The sequence below is a fragment of the Leptinotarsa decemlineata genome, unplaced genomic scaffold, assembly GCF_025532065.1.
Source record: "Leptinotarsa decemlineata unplaced genomic scaffold, Ldec_3_MD MMD2_tig00026358_RagTag_RagTag, whole genome shotgun sequence".
Lineage (NCBI taxonomy): Eukaryota > Metazoa > Arthropoda > Insecta > Coleoptera > Chrysomelidae > Leptinotarsa > Leptinotarsa decemlineata.
The window spans coordinates 2,252,004-2,272,159 of record NW_027412703.1 but is presented as its reverse complement, the minus strand read 5'-3'; the positions used below and the strand labels follow the sequence as shown (position 1 = coordinate 2,272,159).

The window sequence follows — 20,156 nt, the reverse complement described above, 5'->3', positions numbered from 1 at the left end:
GGGAATAACCCACAAATGGTTTGTAAGTTACTTAGAGGGTAGATACTACTATGTAGAGGTTAGCAGAAATAAATCAGAATCTAAAAATTGTTCTCTCGGGGTTCCTCAGGGTTTTATATTAGGTCCACTCTTATACAGGCTGATTCACGGTGGATGGCACATTAGACGTTTCTGGTGAACCAGACAACGGATCACTTTGAAAATTTAATGGAGGGCATATTCGGACATTCTCTAGCCAACTAAAATATTTTCGACAATGCGGTGTTGCCGCTTCTATTAGAAAGCAGTAGCAACTTTGATTTTTCAAATGGAACACTCTGTATATAATATTATTTTTGGAATCTCCAACAATTGCCCGACAACTTTTCTTGATATTTCCCTATACCTATCTGTTACCGTTTTCGAAATAAAAATTAATTTCAATTTTTTTCTTCGAAAATCATGACTTCTAAAAATGCCGATATCTTTTAGTTAAGAAGTACTATGATATCGAAATTTGGTTTGGAGTTAGGTGATACTTGGACACTTCCCACACGTCAGCCTAATCTCCGTTACTTCAATACAGGGTGGTAAAAAAATACAGTTTTTTCGTTTGCTTGAAAAAGTTGCTGAAATTTGATTATTTTAAATGGAACACCCTGTATATTATTGAAAATTCGGAAAGCTGCTGAAATTTGCTTTCTTTCTATGTATATCATACCTATACCTAACTAGTCAAGTTTCGGACTTATGAACATTTATTTGTGAAAATGTCCCTTCAGAATGGTATTTCCATTCGGTATTTGGTAAGCAGGCCATGATTACTATTTGACAGTAGCGTTGTGACATTCTCCTAATAATATCGACATTTTCGTTACTTCAGAAGTTGCAAATACCTTCAAAACGATGGAACAAAACTATTCAAACGAAGTTCTTATGAATTTGTTTATTATTTTTGGACAGTGTGACAAAATTATCAGCAGAACATGTAGAAAGTTCAATGAAATGTATCCGAATCTACCGCCAATGAACCTCAAGAAATTTATACGAATTCAGAACAATTTCAATGCATTTGGATCAACTTTGAAAGCACCAAGAAACTTGCCTCGACCCGTAACTTTCGAAGACAACCAGATTAATGTCTTAGCATATTTTCACGCATTTCCCGAGTCATCGATAAGAAGTGCTGAAGAAGATTTGGGTATAAAATATTCATCGGTTCAAAGAATCTTGCGAAGACATAAAATGCATGATTATAAATTCACCAAAATTCAAGCAATGAAGCCTAAAGATCCTCAACAGAGAGTAGAATTTTGTGAAATGTTGTTGACACGCATTCAAGAAGATCCACTTTTTTTAAATAAAATTATTTGGACTGATGAATCGAAATTTTCGAGAGAAAGGATTTTCAATAGAAAAAATCGTCATTATTGGTCCAGTGAAAATCCTCACGTCACAAAAAAAGCCGGATTTCAAGAAAAATTAGTTTTAATGTCTTCTGCATGTTGATGGACAACAAATTGAGGTACGTGATATACGAGGAGTCATTAACATCCAGAAGCTACCTGAATATTTTGGAGAATACTGTAGACAGTTTCGTGGATAATCTGCCACTCGAAGATTATTGAAACTGTTGGTACCAACTAGACGGAGCTCCTGCACATTGCACAAGAGAAGTGAGCGCAGAACTGGATAGACTATTTGATGATCGGTGGATGAGGCGCTTGGGACCATGGAATTGGCCAGCGAGATCACCCGATCTTAATCCATTAGATTTTTATTTGTAGGGAATGTTTAAAGAAAAAGTTTACAAAATACCCGTGCGTTCGAGAGATGAATTGTTAGAAAGTATTGCCCAAACATTTGAAGATTTGGATCCCAATGAAATCAGATCTGCCACCACGAAAGCAGTCAACACCCGCATTTTAAAGTGCTTGGAAGTGAACGGCCAGCGACTCGAACATATTTTGAAATATTCCACATGATTGTTTTACTTTTTTATAATTATTCATATCAATATTTCCAATTTCAAGTTTCTTGGTGCTTTTTTAAAGTTTATCCAAACATATTGAAATTGTTCTGAATTCGTATAAATTTCTTGAGGTTCATTGGCGGTAGATTCGGATACATTTCATTGAACTTTCTACATGTTCTGCTGATAATTTTGTCACACTGTCCAAAAATAATAAACAAATTCATAAGAACTTCATTTGAATAGTTTTGTTCCATCGTTTTGAAGGTATTTGCAACTTCTGAAGTGACGAAAATGTCGATATTATTAGGAGAATGTCACAACGCTACTGTCAAATAGTAATCATGGCCTGCTTACCAAATACCGAATGGAAATACCATTCTGAAGGGACATTTTCACAAATAAATGTTCATAAGTCCGAAACTTGACTAGTTAGGTATAGGTATGATATACATAGAAAGAAAGCAAATTTCAGCAGCTTTCCGAATTTTCAATAATATACAGGGTGTTCCATTTAAAATAATCAAATTTCAGCAACTTTTTCAAGCAAACGAAAAAACTGTATTTTTTTACCACCCTGTATTGAAGTAACGGAGATTAAGCTGACGTGTGGGAAGTGTTCAAGTATCACCTAACTCCAAACCAAATTTCGATATCATAGTACTTCTTAACTAAAAGATATCGGCATTTTTAGAAGTCATGATTTTCAAAGAAAAAAATTGAAATTAATTTTTATTTCGAAAACGGTAACAGATAGGTATAGGGAAATATCAAGAAAAGTTGTCGGGCAATTGTTGGAGATTCCAAAAATAATATTATATACAGAGTGTTCCATTTGAAAAATCAAAGTTGCTACTGCTTTCTAATAGAAGCGGCAACACCGTATTGTCGAAAATATTTTAGTTGGCTAGAGAATGTCCGAATATGCCCTCCATTAAATTTTCAAAGTGATCCGTTGTCTGGTTCACCAGAAACGTCTAATGTGCCATCCACCGTGAATCAGCCTGTATAGCAGGAGTTACTAGAAGGACATTGCAAATTCATCTTCCAAAATCTCAGAATATTGACTGTTATAAGTGTATATATTTTTGAGATAATAAAATATGTAAAATCATACATAACCAGTTTTCCTACTCTTGATGGTAATAAGAATTATAATACTAGAAATTTCCTACAGTTGGAAGTACCAACACACAGATTAGTTGTATCTGAATCATGTCCCAGGCTTATGGTCATTAAATTGTACAATAAACTTCCAAGTACAATAAAAAATTAGCTCTAAAACAGTATAACTATCAAATCAAAAAGTTTCTCCTGGATAAATCATATTATTCTCTCAACGAATATATGGATGATAACTTATGACCCTGTAACATTTTAAGAAGATTTTAATAACGATGCTATTGCATAAATAGCAAATTATTTTAGGTTTTGACTATTATATATTATATTATCTATGTAAATTGTATATTGTGGCTCTAAGTGCACGGAGTTTGTATTTTTAATTTTGTATTTGTACACGTTCTCACATACAAAATGTCATCTATAGATGATCCAACTGAATAAATATTATCATTATTATTTTTATTAAACTAAACATGCTAAACAGATGAAACTGTTGACATATGTTCGAGGCGAGTATATCAATAAAAAAATCGCTAATGTACGTTAAACTTTTTGAAACATATGGTCGATATTTTTTATTTAAAAAAATTGATTACTTACTACCACACACAATGAATTGATATACACATTTGTTTTCAATATAAACAGCAAATGCAACTCACTTTTTTCCGTTGATGCCCCTATTGATTGTTATGAGACTTGTTGTTTGAAGTTTATGAGCCGCCGAGCCCTCTATACATACAGTCACACTGTATCCCAAACCTTTAGACGTGATATTATCTATAATAATAGGATCTATTTCATTTTTTTCAACATTCAACAAGTCATACGGAGAAACGAAATATGTAAGCTTCATGGGATGTCCCCCTTTCCTCTTTTCCAGAATACCCACAGGTGACTTGTGGATCAAATTAAAAGGCTCCTTCATAAACATCTGCAGTTGAGCCAAGGTACTGAGGTCAGCTTCCAGGGACTCCAATGCTGTGAATGCTTTACATTTCACTTTCTTTTCGGCATTCAACTGGTAAATTGATGTGAATCCCTCTAACTGCGATGTGAAATCTTCAAAATCTCCTCGAGATAAACAGTTTACTAATTCCATACAACTTTGCTGCTCTTTCTTTCCTTCATGATGGATTTTTACATCTTTCACAACTCCAGAAGGATCCAATACTATTTCTAAGTAAAACATATCAGACGATATGAAAACCCCTGATGGTTCTACAACGAATTTCAGGCTGGAAAAGATACAAATTGTCTATTATTTATTAGAAAAAAACTGACTAAGGTGAAAATAATATATCAAGATAAAGGAATAATCATTTTGTTGAAATATTATCAAGCCGAAATTGAAAGGGGTATATTTTTAGGAGAGACTAATTTCTGGGAATGAAAAGTTGTAGTTCTATTTATTTATTTATTTATTTGACACTTTGGTACATTGAGTACATGTGCTAAGTCATAATTAAAAAACAAAAATAAAACTACAGAAGTTGAACAATACAAAAACAATAAATATGGTTCACGTCCACAAAATTTCACAACTTAGAAGTATTAAATAAAAAATCGGAGAAGCTCTAGCAAATACTCTCAAAATGTCATGAAAAAGTGTCGTGCAAGAATTCCTCAAGACTGTAGTAACACTTCTGTAAGAGAAGTTTCTTCACCTTCTCCTTTTAAAAAAAGGGATACCTATCACAACACAAGCGCATTTGCGCTAAGGTGAAAGGTCCCAATATATAAAAGGGGATAAGAAATATTTATATATTATTATTAATTTTGTATTATTATTAATTTGTAATTATTATTTGTAATTATTATTTGTAATATTATTTGTTTGTTTACAATACGTAGGTACAATAAACAATTTCAATTTCAATAAACAACCTCAATTTTAAAAAGTTTATCTGACTCGATTTTCCTAATAGATGCCGGCAAGTTATTATAACAGTTTGTTGTATTAAATAGTGGGGAGCATGTAAAGTGAGCCGTTTTGTGTGAGGGGGTTCTTAACAGTTTCCCATGACGGGTGTCTCTACCATGTATATCCGCGTTTGTGACAAATTCAGTTATATTGTTACGGGCAAAAGTGACACACTTCAAGATAAATAAAGAAGGTGCCGTCAATAGGCCCTCTCTTAAGAAAATTGGTCTACAACTATCTTGAAAATCTATATTAAAAATTAGTCTCAGCAATCTTTTCTGAGCAACAAAAACTCGTGAAAATTCCCTTGCACATCCCCAAGAAATGATATTAAAGCTGATGTGAGAATAAGCCATAGAAAAGTAGACATTCATCAATCCAAAATTATCTAGAGTGTTTTTCAATTGTTTGATTGAGTAATATGCGGAATTGAGTTTGTTGCAGACCTTCTGAATATGACCGCTCCAGGTCAAATTTTCGTCTAAAGACGTTCCTAAAAACAAGACTTCGCTGGAAGATCGAATACCATTTATTGTGGAAGAGTCGCTGCTGAAATTTTTCCTAATAAATGATTTCATTGAAACAGATTTAGATTTATTCAGAATAAGTTTGTTGCGTTGACACCAAGCACTGAATTTATCTATTATTTTATTTATTTTGTCTGACAACTCAACTTCGTTTTTGTCGGCCACAGTAATTGCAGTGTCATCCGCAAACATGGTTATGTGACACTCAGAAAAGAATTCAGACAGGTCATTTATGAAATTGAGGAACAACAATGGTCCCAGGACAGAACCTTGAGGCACTCCTAGTTTTACATCTTTGGGACTTGATAAAATTCCATTGCAGCTAACTATTAGACTACGGTTTTCCATATATGATTTCACCCAGTTCAATAGATTATTTGGGAAACCTAGGCCTGCAAGTTTAATTATAAGAAATTCGGAAGAAATGGTATCAAATGCTTTTGACAAATCGAAAAAAAGTGTTACAAATAGTTTATTCGAGTCAAACTGTGTATAAATGAAATTTAATAAATGGTATGAAGCTGATTCAATTGATTTGTTCTTCCTGAAGCCATATTGGTTATTACTAAAAAGATTATTTTGATCCATGTAATTCAGAATTCTGTTACTAACAACTTTCTCAAACAGTTTAGAGAGGGAACAAAGTAAAGATATCTGTCTGTAGTTGTCTACCTCAGTTTTGTCGCCTTTTTTATATAGAGGAAATATGAGAGCCGTTTTAAATACATTTGGAAAACAACCTACAAAAAATGACTGATTCATCAAAAACAATAGTGGATCGATTATAAGGTCTACATTGATTACACGAAAGAAAAAAATACTTTCGAAATATTGAGTTGTACAAAAAACACGTTTTTCTATTTAGTTTGTACTGTCAGTGAAATGACAGTGTTCCAGTGTTCCGCAATATGGCAGAAAGAACAGCTTGTGACGACCATATGTGTGTAGATGAACTACACAATTATGATACTAGACAGAAAGGCAAATATTGCGTTCCCTTCAGACGCTTAAATATTAGCTTAAATTCACCTACTGTACTTGGCTTAAGACTCTATAATCGACTTCCACAAAGATATAGATCCTTTTCAAACCGGAAATTTCTTATTGAAGTGAAAAAGATACTAAGTGATCTGTTTCCCTACTCCCTAGAAGATTATTATGAATTAATTTTTTAAAGAACAACCTGTAAACATGTATTATTTCATTATCCTATGTTAATTGTATTTTGTCTGCAATCCTTGTTATGCATGTACATAATTTATTTTATTTTATCATTTTACTCACTGTACTTTGTTGTATGTCTATATGTTTTTTGACTTGTCCTATAGCTGTATTTGCTCGAATGGATAAATTAAGAATTGAAATTGTAAGTGAAATTTTACCTCGTTCATTTACTATATTGTGTATATGAATCCTGTGAATGATATCTGATTCAATTCCATAACATATATTTAGAGCACAAACTGAATAGGAAAAAGTGTTTTTTGTGTAACTTAATATTCATAAAAGAGTAGTTTTAAACAAATTAACGAATTAACTGTCTTAAACAAATTCATTTCCAAAAATATTTCACTATCACAAACTAATTTATTTACAACACTTAGCAACTAACTCTTAATTTAGTTCCACTATTTGAATTCCTTGTTTAACCGCTCAATTCACTTTCTGAACTCAACTGCCCTCTTGGGTCGAGAAGCCGGCTTATATAGTATAACGGTTCTTTCCAGAATTCTGTAGTCGTTTCGGTACTCAACTAGAGTTTTACCGGCGGTTGCAGACTGCATTCGTGGTGCGGTGATGACATGTGTTTGTTCGCTGGCCGACTTATCGGTGAAGGGCGGCTTTAGTTTTGTTACATTGCCCCCCTTCTTAAAGACGTTTCACCCCAAAATGTCATCCTTTGCGTGGGTCGATACCTGCAGGACTCCCCATATCTACACTGTGAAGTTCGATGGAAATCTTGATGCCACTGGATCTGAATATCGTTTCCAACATGCTTCTCAGAAGTCTCTAATCCGTCGAGCCCAGAGGATAATTACCGGATTGCCAAATACACATCTTCATAGGACAGTTTGTCTCGAGAATGCTTTTTAGTCACCAAGTAGAAAATGTTTCTCGTGGCTCTTGTTTCAAAAGTATTTTTTGTTCTAGTATTTCAATGTTTATATGAAAGTAGTTGTTTCGAGAGGGCTTTTTCTTCCAGTTTGTGTCTGAAAGTTACTTCTTTGCTTGAACTACACATCCTTGTAAAGAGTTCAGTTTGAAATTGTTTGCTTTGTTCCCTTCTTTGGAAGATTCCCACATTATGTCACTATAGATAATAAAAGTATCTGCTTTGTTAATGAAAGAAATGTTAATGAAAGTACCAAATTCACTATCTGATGTTCTGTATGTGATAATAATATATATGAAATTATTTCTGTTTAGATTTGATTTGTGTTAAACACGTTTCAAAGCTCTTCTCTACACTACATTTATAAACTATTGGTTTAAGGTTTACCCCTCTGATTTTGAGTCCTAGCAAAATATAAGATGAGTTTGTTGTTTTCAATTACAGTTGTCTTCAGTTCATCTTCTGTGAGCCAGGGTTGGTCAACACAGGCAATTTTCACATTGTGTATTGTCAGTAGTATGTTAAGGTCACATTTTCCTGAAAATCCGTGTATGTTACAATGAACTAGGTTGAATGCATCATCACAATTCAGTGCTTATTGGGAGGATGATAATATTATTGTTGTATTTTTAAAAAAGACCTCAGTTGGTTCGTCCTAGTCTCCTCTTGTTTTGGTTGTTCATCTTCAAAGTGTTGCTGTTTTCTTTTCATCTTTCATATATTTCTCTATGTTATCCTCCCCTGATACAAACAGCCTTATCTTTTTGTTTTTATTTTCTTGTTTCCCATAAAAAAATGTATTTCCATTATCACTCCCGATGTTATGTCTTTTTTTCCTTCTTATGAGTATTTGGTAATCATGCTGGTTTTCTGCGTCATTTTTTGTCAAGATCATGACTTTGTCTATTTTTTGTTTTGTTTGACTTTGTAATATTTTTGGTGCAATCTGATTCACTTTCTGATTAATTTTCTCTCACAAGTTTATTTTCTTGGGAAAAAAAGGTTTTGACTTTCTACTTCTCCATCTTATACAAAAAATGTACCTTCTTTCTTTAACCTGGTTTTGAATGCCACCACATGCTTGCAATCTCTTTTTTTTTAGACTCATTAGCCTGCTTGAGACATGCAGAATAAAAAGTTTCTTCACATTTGATACACATTGCTTTGTTCACAACTTTTTGCTGACAGTGTTTACACATACATTCACTATTTTCTGATTCAAATATTTTTGAAATCTGTCCTACTTTTTTCTATCTATTGTTATCTGTAACTGTTTTGCAGCAGTGAATATTTCCAGACGATTTTTGAAACTGTGTTTGAGTTAAGTCCAAAGAATTTCAGATTCGTGGAGGGGATAGCTTCATTTCAGTTCAGTCCACAGTCCAGTAAGTGGCCATTCTTCCAAAGAAAGTGGACGGTGAAAAGATAAGGCTATCATATCATTAAATTAAAATTAATTCACTTTCAAACATTGAAATCTACTTCTACACATAAATATTGCAAACTCCTTAGAAAATAGATTTGTTATTTCTCAACGTTGAAGTTGACTTTTCTTTTCAAAGTATCATTTGCTATTTCTGATTAATTTCTTTATATTTGAGTTTAGCTGAGCTGTGGTTATGAAGAGATGGCACCCAAGAAAAAAGATTCCTACCTTTTCTACTTCTAGCATTTGGTATCTTCATATTTCATAATATGATCATAAGCAATCCCAAACAAGTTATTGAATTGAGTAACAAAAAATTTAAATTGAATTTATCACTTACCCTAACTGCCTTGTGAGACTCTCTAACCTCTCTACCATACTTTGCAGAGATGTAACTCTTATCGAATGTTGTAATGTATCCAGGCATTTTTGATGTTGACTTTTTTCAACAGTATCTAAAGCATACCTTTTTTCCTAATAAAATATAGTTTTGTTGAGTTTTTACTAAAGTAATTGAAATTGTCTTACCAACAAAGTCATTCGAACATTTTTTGATATTTCAGGCAAACTTTTATATTGGGCACTTTTAGATCTAAGCTTTTCCATTAACATTTCCAACTGCCAGTCTTTGGTTTTGTCCTTAGTTGGAGGTGGCCCAGATGTACTACCTGAACCTGAATACAATTTATTTTAAGTGGAATCTTATTTTTACATTAGTAAACTTACCATTTGGTAATTGACTCATGTTTTTATGATTGTAGTAGCATTTCACAAAATCCTCCCATATTAAACAAGGAAATACGGACCTCTATTTGTTTTATTTCGGTCACTTCATCCACCCATAAACCCATTTCTCCTCTAAAAAGATAACTTTTCCACAGAAAACAGAAACTGGTAAACATAGACAGAAACAATGTTTTATTCTTCTTCTTCTTCCTCTTTAAAGCATTAACCACAAAAATCACAGAGGAAAGATATAATTTACTCATCTGTAAGAGCATTCATACAATATTTAATTTGAAATCATGTGGCATTAACACATAATATTGTTACATTATACCTAGTGTTGTCAGAAATTGGTCTGCCTCTGTATATTTATTTTCATATTTTTTCGAAGTTAGAACATTTCGTTGTTTTTGAACTGTCAGATTTTGATTTATGGCCATAGAAATTATAATAATGGTATATATCTATGTTTATAATTTGTAAACGATATTTTTATTGAAATAATACTTCTTCAATTCTCAATTTGAGTTAGAAGGGCAATTTATTGTTAGGTTTTTCCCCGTGGGTTGTCCAATAATTGACTACACTGAATAATCAAACTTAACTTTATTTCACTTGAAATACAACAAACACTTCAACTAAAACTTCAACTATTATTTCAATGTCTATCGGCTTACTAGATCGCTTTGCGTACCGCACTGTAACTTCCACTTGAGTGTCTCGATATGCTCGTGGCTAGCATTTATATATCTTAATCCAATGCAGTAGAAATTTCGCCGAAGTTCCATCGAAATCGGTAGCATTATTCTCGCTGCTTTTAGAGCGACAGGGAACATCGTATATTGGCGCGCTCTTAGCTACGCCACGATTGGTTTATGGCTACCAGTGGTGGCCGGCATGATTTTCTTCAAGGCATGATTTACAACAATACTGACCGACCGACCGTCGTAGACTCGTTGAACTATTTTGGTGAAATATTGGCGAAATTTCTTTATTGAACATTAATTTTCTCAATTCGATTTACCAGAAATTAGTTAAATGATCATCGATATTGATAGTATTACTTGGAATTAATATTCACGACAGGACCGACAACAATCCAACCTAATCTTATTTTTTGCAAGATTGGTCTCTGAGGGATCAGACTGGTTTTTCACATAAAAGATGCCAGAAAAAATCCAAACCTATCAAAATATCGATCTGCCCTGGTGTATATAATTTTCCGGAGCTGCTAATTTGATACCCTTGGAGCTTCCAAACTGTTTAAATTTGATTCGGGTAAACTTCTTGTTATGTGAGATATGAGTAATGATAAAACTAGACAAATCAAAACGATATGAATCGCGAATAGATTGTAGTCGTGAATTGTATTTATACTCAATATAAGAAAGTGCTTTATGCAAACACGAAATACATACCTTTCAGTAGGTCTCTCACTAGTATAGACGCCATAGATTGCAACTAACATCACAAGTAGTTTGTGAACTATATTTAGATAAGTATCTTGACAGTTTCCCGCCTTTTTGTTTACTTCCTTAGACATCCACCTGAGCGCTGTACTATACAATGATTCAGCTACTGCTGAATAGAAGGCAGTTGGCATAATCCAAACAATTTGGTTTGTTGATTAACATTGATTTATATTAAAATTCACCTGTTGTGTCGCCGGTAAAATAAATTTTTTTGTTGTGTGTTTTATTTTTGGCATATGTATCTATTGACTATTCGCTATCTATTACAATCGAACTCATTTACATTTCTGACCTGTCTCGATCCTTCGAGACAATATAGCGACACAAGTGTGACTTGTGCAGAAGTCTCTCTCCAATATTGGCATTTGCTTCCGTTCAGGAGCAGTTAAGACATGTGGAGGTACAGAAGTCTTGCTTTTCGAAATACTGTACTCCTTTTTTGTACTTCATTTATTTTCGTAATTTGATGGCATGTCTTTAAACGGCAGACATACACTACAGATAAAACTATCACTTCATAGATAAACTCAAATGCTCGCACGTGCTATGACGGCGTGACCTTCAACTCTCTCGTCGATGAGAATAGTTGCATCAAATAACACACTCACCCACCTCGACGAGGAAACGCAAAAGTAGTTGCTCATGAACATATTATTAAGCTGAAATATCGTTATGAAAAACTGGTTCATACATGAAAGTAGCCAGACACAGAGCTGAATACTATATAGCGGCCCACGGAGAGTACAGTTCACAACAACTCTGATATAGATATATTCAATAATAATTCGAAAAAAATGTGTCGAGATCGAAATCAATATAGAACATTTCAAAACTTACACGATTCAGGCTGTATAACAATAGAAAGGGTTTTTTCACCCCCACTGCTCCAGATAATAAACACCTCTCCGTCACTGACTTTCTGACCTGTAGAAGTTAGAAGTTCCTATAGTCACCGTACATAAGTGTTTACTTCTATATGGTGCTATAGTTTTTTGTTTTGCTGGACTGGTTTGAACTTCAATGAAACTTGTAGTTTTTTTACACATTTTGTTTTAGATCGTCAATTAGTATTTGCTTAATGGGGATTTTATCTTTATATTCATTAAGTGATTCATTCCTTTTTTATTTACAATGCTTTTTCAAAATTAATTTCCTTTTTTGTTCACTTTTTCCATGTGGGTATCTTTCATCTGAATATCACAAATTAAATCACCTATTATTTTATTCAGCGAGCTAATTTCACAAGAATTGTGATACTCTTCCATGTCACAGCATTATATGATGAGGTCTGTTCAAAAAATAAGGTGAACTTTAATTTTTTCCAAAAAATATTTATTTATTCAATTTCTATTTTGCCCCCCCCTTCACTTGTGCCAGCGTTTTTCCAATCCTCCAAACAGTTCTGATATGCACTTTTTAGCATGTCCTTGAACTCCCAACAATTCGGTTTTAATCCCATCAACCGTTCAAAACGCCTTCAAATCTGGTGAATACGGTGGCCGCTGCATAATTACGGTGTTGTTTTTGGCCAAAAAATTACGAACAAGCAATGACGTGTGAGCAGGAGCATTATCGTGATGCGACAGCTATGAACTGTGTTGCCACAATACCGGAGATTTTCTTCGTATTGCATCTCGCAAGCGGCGCATAACTTCAAAATAATACTCGAACTTGGCGTGCTTTTCTGAAATGAAATGAAATTGTTCATTGAAATAGGAAACCTAATATACATATGAAACATTGTTTACAAATCATACTCAAATTTTTGGTTTTGGCTCTTCCATTGGGGCGATTGGATTTTGGTTTCGATGTCTTAACTATATACCCACGATTCGCACCATTTATGATCCTTTCAAGCAAATCTGGATCGCCGATGACGTCATCCAACAATTCTTGAGGAATTATCATGCGTCAAAAGTCTGCAATTTTGGAACGACCTTCGCTGCCATACGCTTCACACCCAAAATTCACTCTTGAAGATGATCCCTTGATGGTGGTTACTTTTATCCCAAAACCAAACCGTTATTCTGTTATTTTTAACACCTCGACACGTGTTTCAATCACCAAGTGATCATCTTAGAGGAAGATAAAACTCCAGTAATATTCATTACACAGCAAAGGTTGCAAACAGTACATCATAAGTTCTCTTATAGTAATTTGAAATTTCTCCATAACAATTTTCTTGACTCTCAACATTTTCATCAATTGTTGATGTGCTGGGGCGTCCAGGGCGTTGTCGTTCACGTCTTCTCGACCTTCTGTGAAAAGCCAGTCTTCAAGCATAGCCCACTGACTAATAAGAAAGTTTTTCTTCCTTATTCAGAGGAATCGGGCAAATTACGGCTATGCAGTTGGTTAGTACCTCGTCCACTAGATGAAGCGACATTTTGTTGATCGCTCCAACTTAGGAAGAGGAGTGAAATACTCTGAAAGAATTCAGATTTTATGGAATATCGTTGACTTTAGTTCGATGATGGCCACTATCTTGCACTGACGAGTGGCTAATCAGTCCGAAACTGGTCTGCAAGTGTTGCCTTTACAAAATTGAAGGTCGACTATTTCAGTTGTATTGCCAATTGCATATGCAGGAAATTTTATGTGAAAATTCCTGCACTGACGCCTGTCGGATATAATCCAACGCCCTTCGTGGTATTAGCCAGGGGAGCAGTTGTTTTCTGATAAGCGTCAGTCAATTCAACATATTGTGTAGGTATATTCGAGACTGGCTTTAACGTTTGAAGTTCATTTCTTTAGATTTGTTTACTGCCAGTCTTCAAGCATAGCCCACTGACTAATAAGAGAGTTCCAAGGATAACTCTGTATAAAGATGTGTAGATCGTGCAAAGAAGTATCTTTCATACACAAACTGGAAAAAATCTCGCTCGAAACAGATACTATCATATAAACATTGAATTACACGAAAGAAAAATACTTTCGAAACAAATACTTCTATATTAACACTAAATTATATAAAAAAAACACTTCCCTCTCTTCAGTATTCCAAACATTCGTCACAGAATTAGATATCACTCACAGGATTGCTACAAAATATAGTACCTAAATGAAAGAAGTGAAATTTTACTTATATGACACAGTGACATCCTCACCAGTGGTCTTCCGATGTTTCGCCGTAAGACACTTGCCTTATCAGCTCTTCAGCACCAAATTTTGATAACATTATAAGAAAAAACACTCAGTTCATTCATAAAATTACAATTTTGTCACGAATGACTTTAATCTATAAATGTCATCGATGACAGTATGTAATGACATTCATTTACTCATTTGATTGAATCCCAGTCATAGGGATGAATTGAAGGGGATATATTTTAAGGAGAGATTGATTTTTGGGAAAAGAGGTTTTAACTTAATGAGCCTTTTTCCTGAGTATAGTACAGCGAACGTGTCACGAGAGGCAGCACTAGTAGTAATGACAAACATAAACTATTCATATGTAAAACAGTGTTATTTACGTAATATTGATTTATTATTAAAAATATAAATCTGATATAAAAAAATATTTTGTGCTAGTATAATGCCAACAAAGCATTGCTGTTTTGCGAATTGTACGTCGGATAATCGATATCCGGAAGAAAACGTGTTTTTTATACCATTTATAAAACCTCATATTAATGAGGTTTGATGTAAGAAATGGATAACAGTGCAAAAAATGAATAAACATTCATATGTATGCTCTAAACATAAAATGAATAGTAAACTTTTCATAGTTAATTACCATTGATTAGAATGAGATATACTTAACCTCAAACGTTTATTAAACTATATTAATTTATTATATTTAATTAAATTTGTTCCATTACCATCTATATTTTATTCAAATTTCACTCGGAAATAAATCTGAAATTCATAATTATTGTAAATTTCTTTTATTACAGTTTGAATCTACCGCTACTCTTTTACTAGTCTGTATACTAACCTGTCTATTAATTCACTTTTTTCCAGTTACTTTTAAATTACGGCATGCAAGCCAACGTTTTAATGTTACAACATTGTTATCCTTTACAGTTGCGAATTTTAGTTTTGCTCCAGGAACATCCTCTTGTGTTAAAAACATTCTTTTTTAATTGTACTTTACCATATGTTTATGTGAGGATTAGGCAGTGTTTGTCCCTACCGAACTACTAGCGCTGCTAGTGAGTGATTTTTCGTACTTCAAGAAAAAGGTTCATTCACAGACCATATACCCTGGTCTGTGGGTTCATTATTGCTTCCTCCTTTTTTTTTGGAAGATTCCTACATTTTTTGTATAAAGATGGAGAAGAAGAAATCCAAAAACCTTTCTTTCTGTTTTGTCTTAACGATTCCTGGCACTATCCTCATGAATACGTAAGAGCCTCTACTAGAAAGATTTCAAATTGATTAAGGCTTTCGCGGACAAGATTTTTAGTGTTACGATCTTCGCTCGGTGAAGGCCGTCGTGCTTTGGAACTGTATCTCAACGTTTCGCCAGCATGAGTGGCTGGCTTCTTCATCTTGATGGTTTTCCGATGACTCGTGATGTTCACACAAGTAGCCCGCGTTTCTTGTTAATGCGTTGCTATTGGCCGAAGTGTTATTATCTGCGAAGTGTATATGGGTATCACCAAGAGATCCATGGGTACAAGGGTAAATGAACATCGGAGAAACTAGATTAGGTTAAATAGAATAATCGGCAGTAGCAGAACACTTGTTTAGTGAGCGAGACCATACGATACTTTTTGAAGATGTGAAACTACTTCCACCCGATCTTGGGTACTACATCAGTCGGCTTGTACGGAAGCCATAAAAATCAATATACATACAGAAAACTGCAACAGAAAAGTGGAGGCGATAACGCTTAACCGGATTTGGAATCCCATACTAAAATATGCTTAGGTGGGAACAGTGCAATGCAATGTAACGCCATCAACAGGTAATAACACTTCGGCCAATAGCACACATCAACAAGAAAGGCGGACTACCTGAGTGAACATAAGTACAACTTATGAACTAGAAATCACTAGTCATCGGTGAACCATCAAGATGATTAACCTCTGAAGAAGCCAGCCACTCATGCTGGCAAAACATTAGGATACAGTTCCAAACCATGACGGCCTTCAAATCCGAAGATCGTGACAATGAAAAATTTTAATTGCTTGAATCAATTCCAGATTATTTGTATGTTGAATTATCTGAAGGAAATAACTGTTTCAAACAAACATTCAGCAACAAGAGGTGAAGGGTTTCTTAGACAAACATGGAACGAGCAACTCAGTCTAACCAGAATTCTAATTATACTCAAAAGCTTATGTCAGAATGAAGTTGAAGAATATTGATTTTGAACCCTTGTATCTAGATTTCAATTTGAAACTTAGTATGAGTATAAGTGAGTTTTGAAACATAAGACAAAAATGGAAATAAAATATTTTGTATTCAACTCATTTATTATTTTGACCATAATTATGTCTAATAATACATCACAATAGTAAAAATATCATCAACTATTAAACAATAACAGAAAATTCGAATGTTTTCTCTATTCACAGTCGATAAGTCTTAGTTTTATTAATTTTATTAATATATATTTCAGTATAGTAACCTGTGTATATACAACTCAGATCAGAAAACATTAGGACTCAGGGTCACCTGCATTTCTATTTTCTATCACTTCTTCATCCATCCTGTTGTATCTTCTATTCATGAATGCCCTTATTTTGATAAAGGTTGTCGCAAAAGTTATTCCATTATAAACGCACATTCCAATTAATAGTAGAGCAAACCCGAGAAGCTGAAATGAAAAAAAAAGTTCTTCGTAAAAAAAAACAGATTAGAGTTAGATATTTTAAAGAAGACATTCCCTATCAGAGTTCAGTGATCATTTTGAGAACTAAAATGCCACTTTGGCTCCCATAAAAAATTGAACAATGTATTCGGAGGTTTTCAAGTTACTTTTTGTACACCTGAAACACAGGTTAGATACTGGTTAAATGTTGTCCGTCACTATTTAACAAAACATATAGTCTTTGATTTTCTCCTCAACTTGGATTCTAGAGTATTTTGACATTCATGGAATACGAAAGTTGAAATAATAATAATAATCTTTCTTTATTTCAGAAATAGGTTTCCCTAATATACATAAAAAAAATAGGAAAAGATAGAACAGAAAAAGTAACTAATATATGCTATTCAGTAATTTTAAAACTATTACAAGTAACAATAAATAGTTATATCGCTCCGTGCTATTATTTTACAAATAATATTCATTATTTCTACTTAGTAATGCTAGTTATGTAGGTAACATTAGAAGATTTATACCGAAACAATTCAAATGTTTCACAATCAAAACTAACATATAAAACATAGATTTACAACTTTATCCAAATGTAAGTTATGTTTCTTTTATATATTTTAACAAATGTCTTTTGAAGACATTTATTGATAAACAGTCTTTTACGTCAGTTGGTAGGTCATTAAATTTAATGAAGCCTTTAAAAAATACTGAATTCATACTACTTTTAAAATTTGTTCTGACCATATGTAGATTGCAGTTATTGCGAGTATAGTGTTCATGGATTTCATAATTGTAGTTGACCATATTCATGAAATAAGAAGGAGACAAATTATTTATTATCTTATAAATACAGTGACAGTAACCTTTGTAATACGGGCAGCCACTGAAGGGTGGATAACATTGAATTTATTGGTGTGTATCTATTACATCTCAGAATAATTCTCATGCCTCTATTTTGCAATTTCTGCAGTTGATTAATTTTATTTAAGTTCATAGAGTATATGATTGATGCACAATAGTCAAAATGAGGCATAATAATTGCTTTATAAACTGTTATTTTAGTGGCTGTTGATAAATTACTAGCAATTCTTGAAAAAAAGTATAATTTTTTTGAAATTTTTTTTTCACTTCAAACACTTGTAGAATATTTTCAACAGCTGCTTTATCTTGTGAAGACCTCTCACTATTTGTATTGGCTCTTGATTCATTGACATTGTATATTATTATATTAGAAGCACGTTTCTGTCTTTCAGCCAATTCCGCAATTATTTCTTCAGTGTTGCTTACTCCTGATGCTTGAACTTGTGTTGTAAACTCCTCTATTTTTTTCCTGAGCAAGTTATTTTCTTCTTGAAGAGACTTATTAACTGCAATAATCTCATTCATATTAGTACAACTTTCATGAATCATGTCGTTGCAACAATCACACATTATATATTCCTCTTCATCGGTAATATTTTTTTTTACATTTGGTACAAATCTATTCATCCATATTGTCTTTTACTGTTTATATTTAATAACCTAACTTGTTGATGAAGCACGGCACTGATAAACACTTTAACTGCTGTAGTTTTTGTTATTTTTTTTTTATGCATACACTTTTTATCCAAAAGAGGTTAAAATGAGTATTTCCAACTGCTTGTTATGCAAATGTTACTTTATAATTTCTGCATTTTATAACATCATAATAAATCTGGGAATGTTACCTTTCTAATGATATCAATTTCAATATTTAAAGTTTTGTTTAACCCACCGAAAGTCGAAATTAAACCTCCGAACGAAACTCGTAGAACACGAGACAGAGAGTTTCTGCCAAACTCTGCAGAACCAGTATTTCAAAGAGGCAAATAGGATATTCTAACAAGAACTTTATCATAGCATTAGAAAAACCAATTGACAAGAAAGATCTGAACTAGAAGCGAAGAAGGGTGTAATAACTTGTTAGGTACCAGAGAGCATTGGTTATTATGCGGAGTGTTCTGTTTTGAAACCTTTGTATGATATCAATGTTTGAATGGGATACAGCGCCCCACAGTTTGATTCCATACGTCCAGACGGGCTTCAGTATTGCCTTGTACAGAAGTATTTTATTTTCCCGATCATATTTGATGAAAATTATTTTTGTGCTTATTATTGTCAATGTCAATTTATTTCAACTGTCCATTACTTGCGCTCAAATTATCAACATCGCTGCTCAAACCCCGTATCACCCGTCCATTAACAAGGTATTGTATATGTTAATTGAATCTTTTTATATAGATTTTTCCAATAAACAACCATCATCAGGTCGTTGTTGCTTTCTTTTAATTAAATAAAAAACAAATATATACTAGTCGTATTAAAAACAATCTTTCTTTTTTTCTCTTTCTTTCAGATTTAATATCCTAATAGAAAAAACATCATTTTCCACTCTAGCTCTAATGTGATAAATATCTGAAACTATTGTAGTTTCGTTTGCTAGCTCCTGTCTCTTTTCTCTAATTGTGCTTTCCCTATATCTGGCAGACATTGTGAATTATCAATCAAAATTTAGAGTTATCTTGTATGCTGATGATCTATCAATATTGGTATTTAAAGAATCTTATGATTCAAATGAACAAGCTGGTATTGATTTGATGCGTAAAGTTGACAAATGGTTTCGAAAAATAAGGTGTGTATGAACCCAGTGAAAACTGAATTTGTTATCTTCCACACAAGACAAAAACAAATTGAAAATATCAACCTGACCTTAAACAACAATAACGTTAACCGCAATATCTCTGTTAAGTTCCTAGGTCTGAATATAAATGATACCCACATATCTACTCTAATAAAAAATATTAACACCAAAATAGTTCAAATACGCTGTATGTATAAGGTCCTGGCAACACCAGTGATGAAAAACTTCTATTTTGTAGGAATTCAGTCGAGACTGGCATTAGGAATCATACTATGGGGACAATCACCTGCTACCAAACGTCTCTTCATTACACAGAAAAACTGCATTCGTGCCATGTTTCGCAAACCCCAAACAGAATCTAGTATACCTCTCTTTAGAAAGCTACAAGTATTACCCCTTATTTCTCTTTACATAATGGAAACTGCTTGTTACATTTACAAACATAGAAATAAATTCACGATCG

At 33.4% G+C, this 20,156-nt stretch overlaps 2 protein-coding genes and 1 long non-coding RNA gene across 3 annotated transcripts in view; 1 reads left to right on the top strand and 2 right to left on the bottom strand.

Annotated features, from left to right (window-relative positions):
• MED1 (Mediator complex subunit 1) overlaps positions 1 to 9,977 on the bottom strand; it is a 47,833-nt gene extending 37,856 nt beyond the window's left edge. The window contains exons 1-4 of the mRNA XM_074184780.1: positions 9,793 to 9,977; positions 9,595 to 9,740; positions 9,407 to 9,540; positions 3,739 to 4,314 (exon numbers count right to left, since the gene is read on the bottom strand). Coding sequence (XP_074040881.1) covers positions 3,739 to 4,314; positions 9,407 to 9,540; positions 9,595 to 9,740; positions 9,793 to 9,811 — 875 coding nt within the window. The 5' untranslated portion in view covers positions 9,812 to 9,977. The remainder of the gene's footprint in view (positions 1 to 3,738; positions 4,315 to 9,406; positions 9,541 to 9,594; positions 9,741 to 9,792) is intronic.
• A 5,493-nt stretch (positions 9,978 to 15,470) lies between these two features.
• LOC141486620 (uncharacterized) lies at positions 15,471 to 16,965 on the top strand. The gene is made up of 2 exons (XR_012467954.1): positions 15,471 to 15,611; positions 16,415 to 16,965. It is a non-coding gene; the product is annotated as an uncharacterized lncRNA (long non-coding RNA).
• Positions 16,669 to 20,156, bottom strand: part of Tango9 (Transport and Golgi organization 9) — a 34,967-nt gene continuing 31,479 nt past the window's right edge. The window contains exon 8 of the mRNA XM_074184875.1: positions 16,669 to 17,031. Within this exon, the coding sequence (XP_074040976.1) occupies positions 16,873 to 17,031 (159 nt within the window). The 3' untranslated portion in view covers positions 16,669 to 16,872. The remainder of the gene's footprint in view (positions 17,032 to 20,156) is intronic.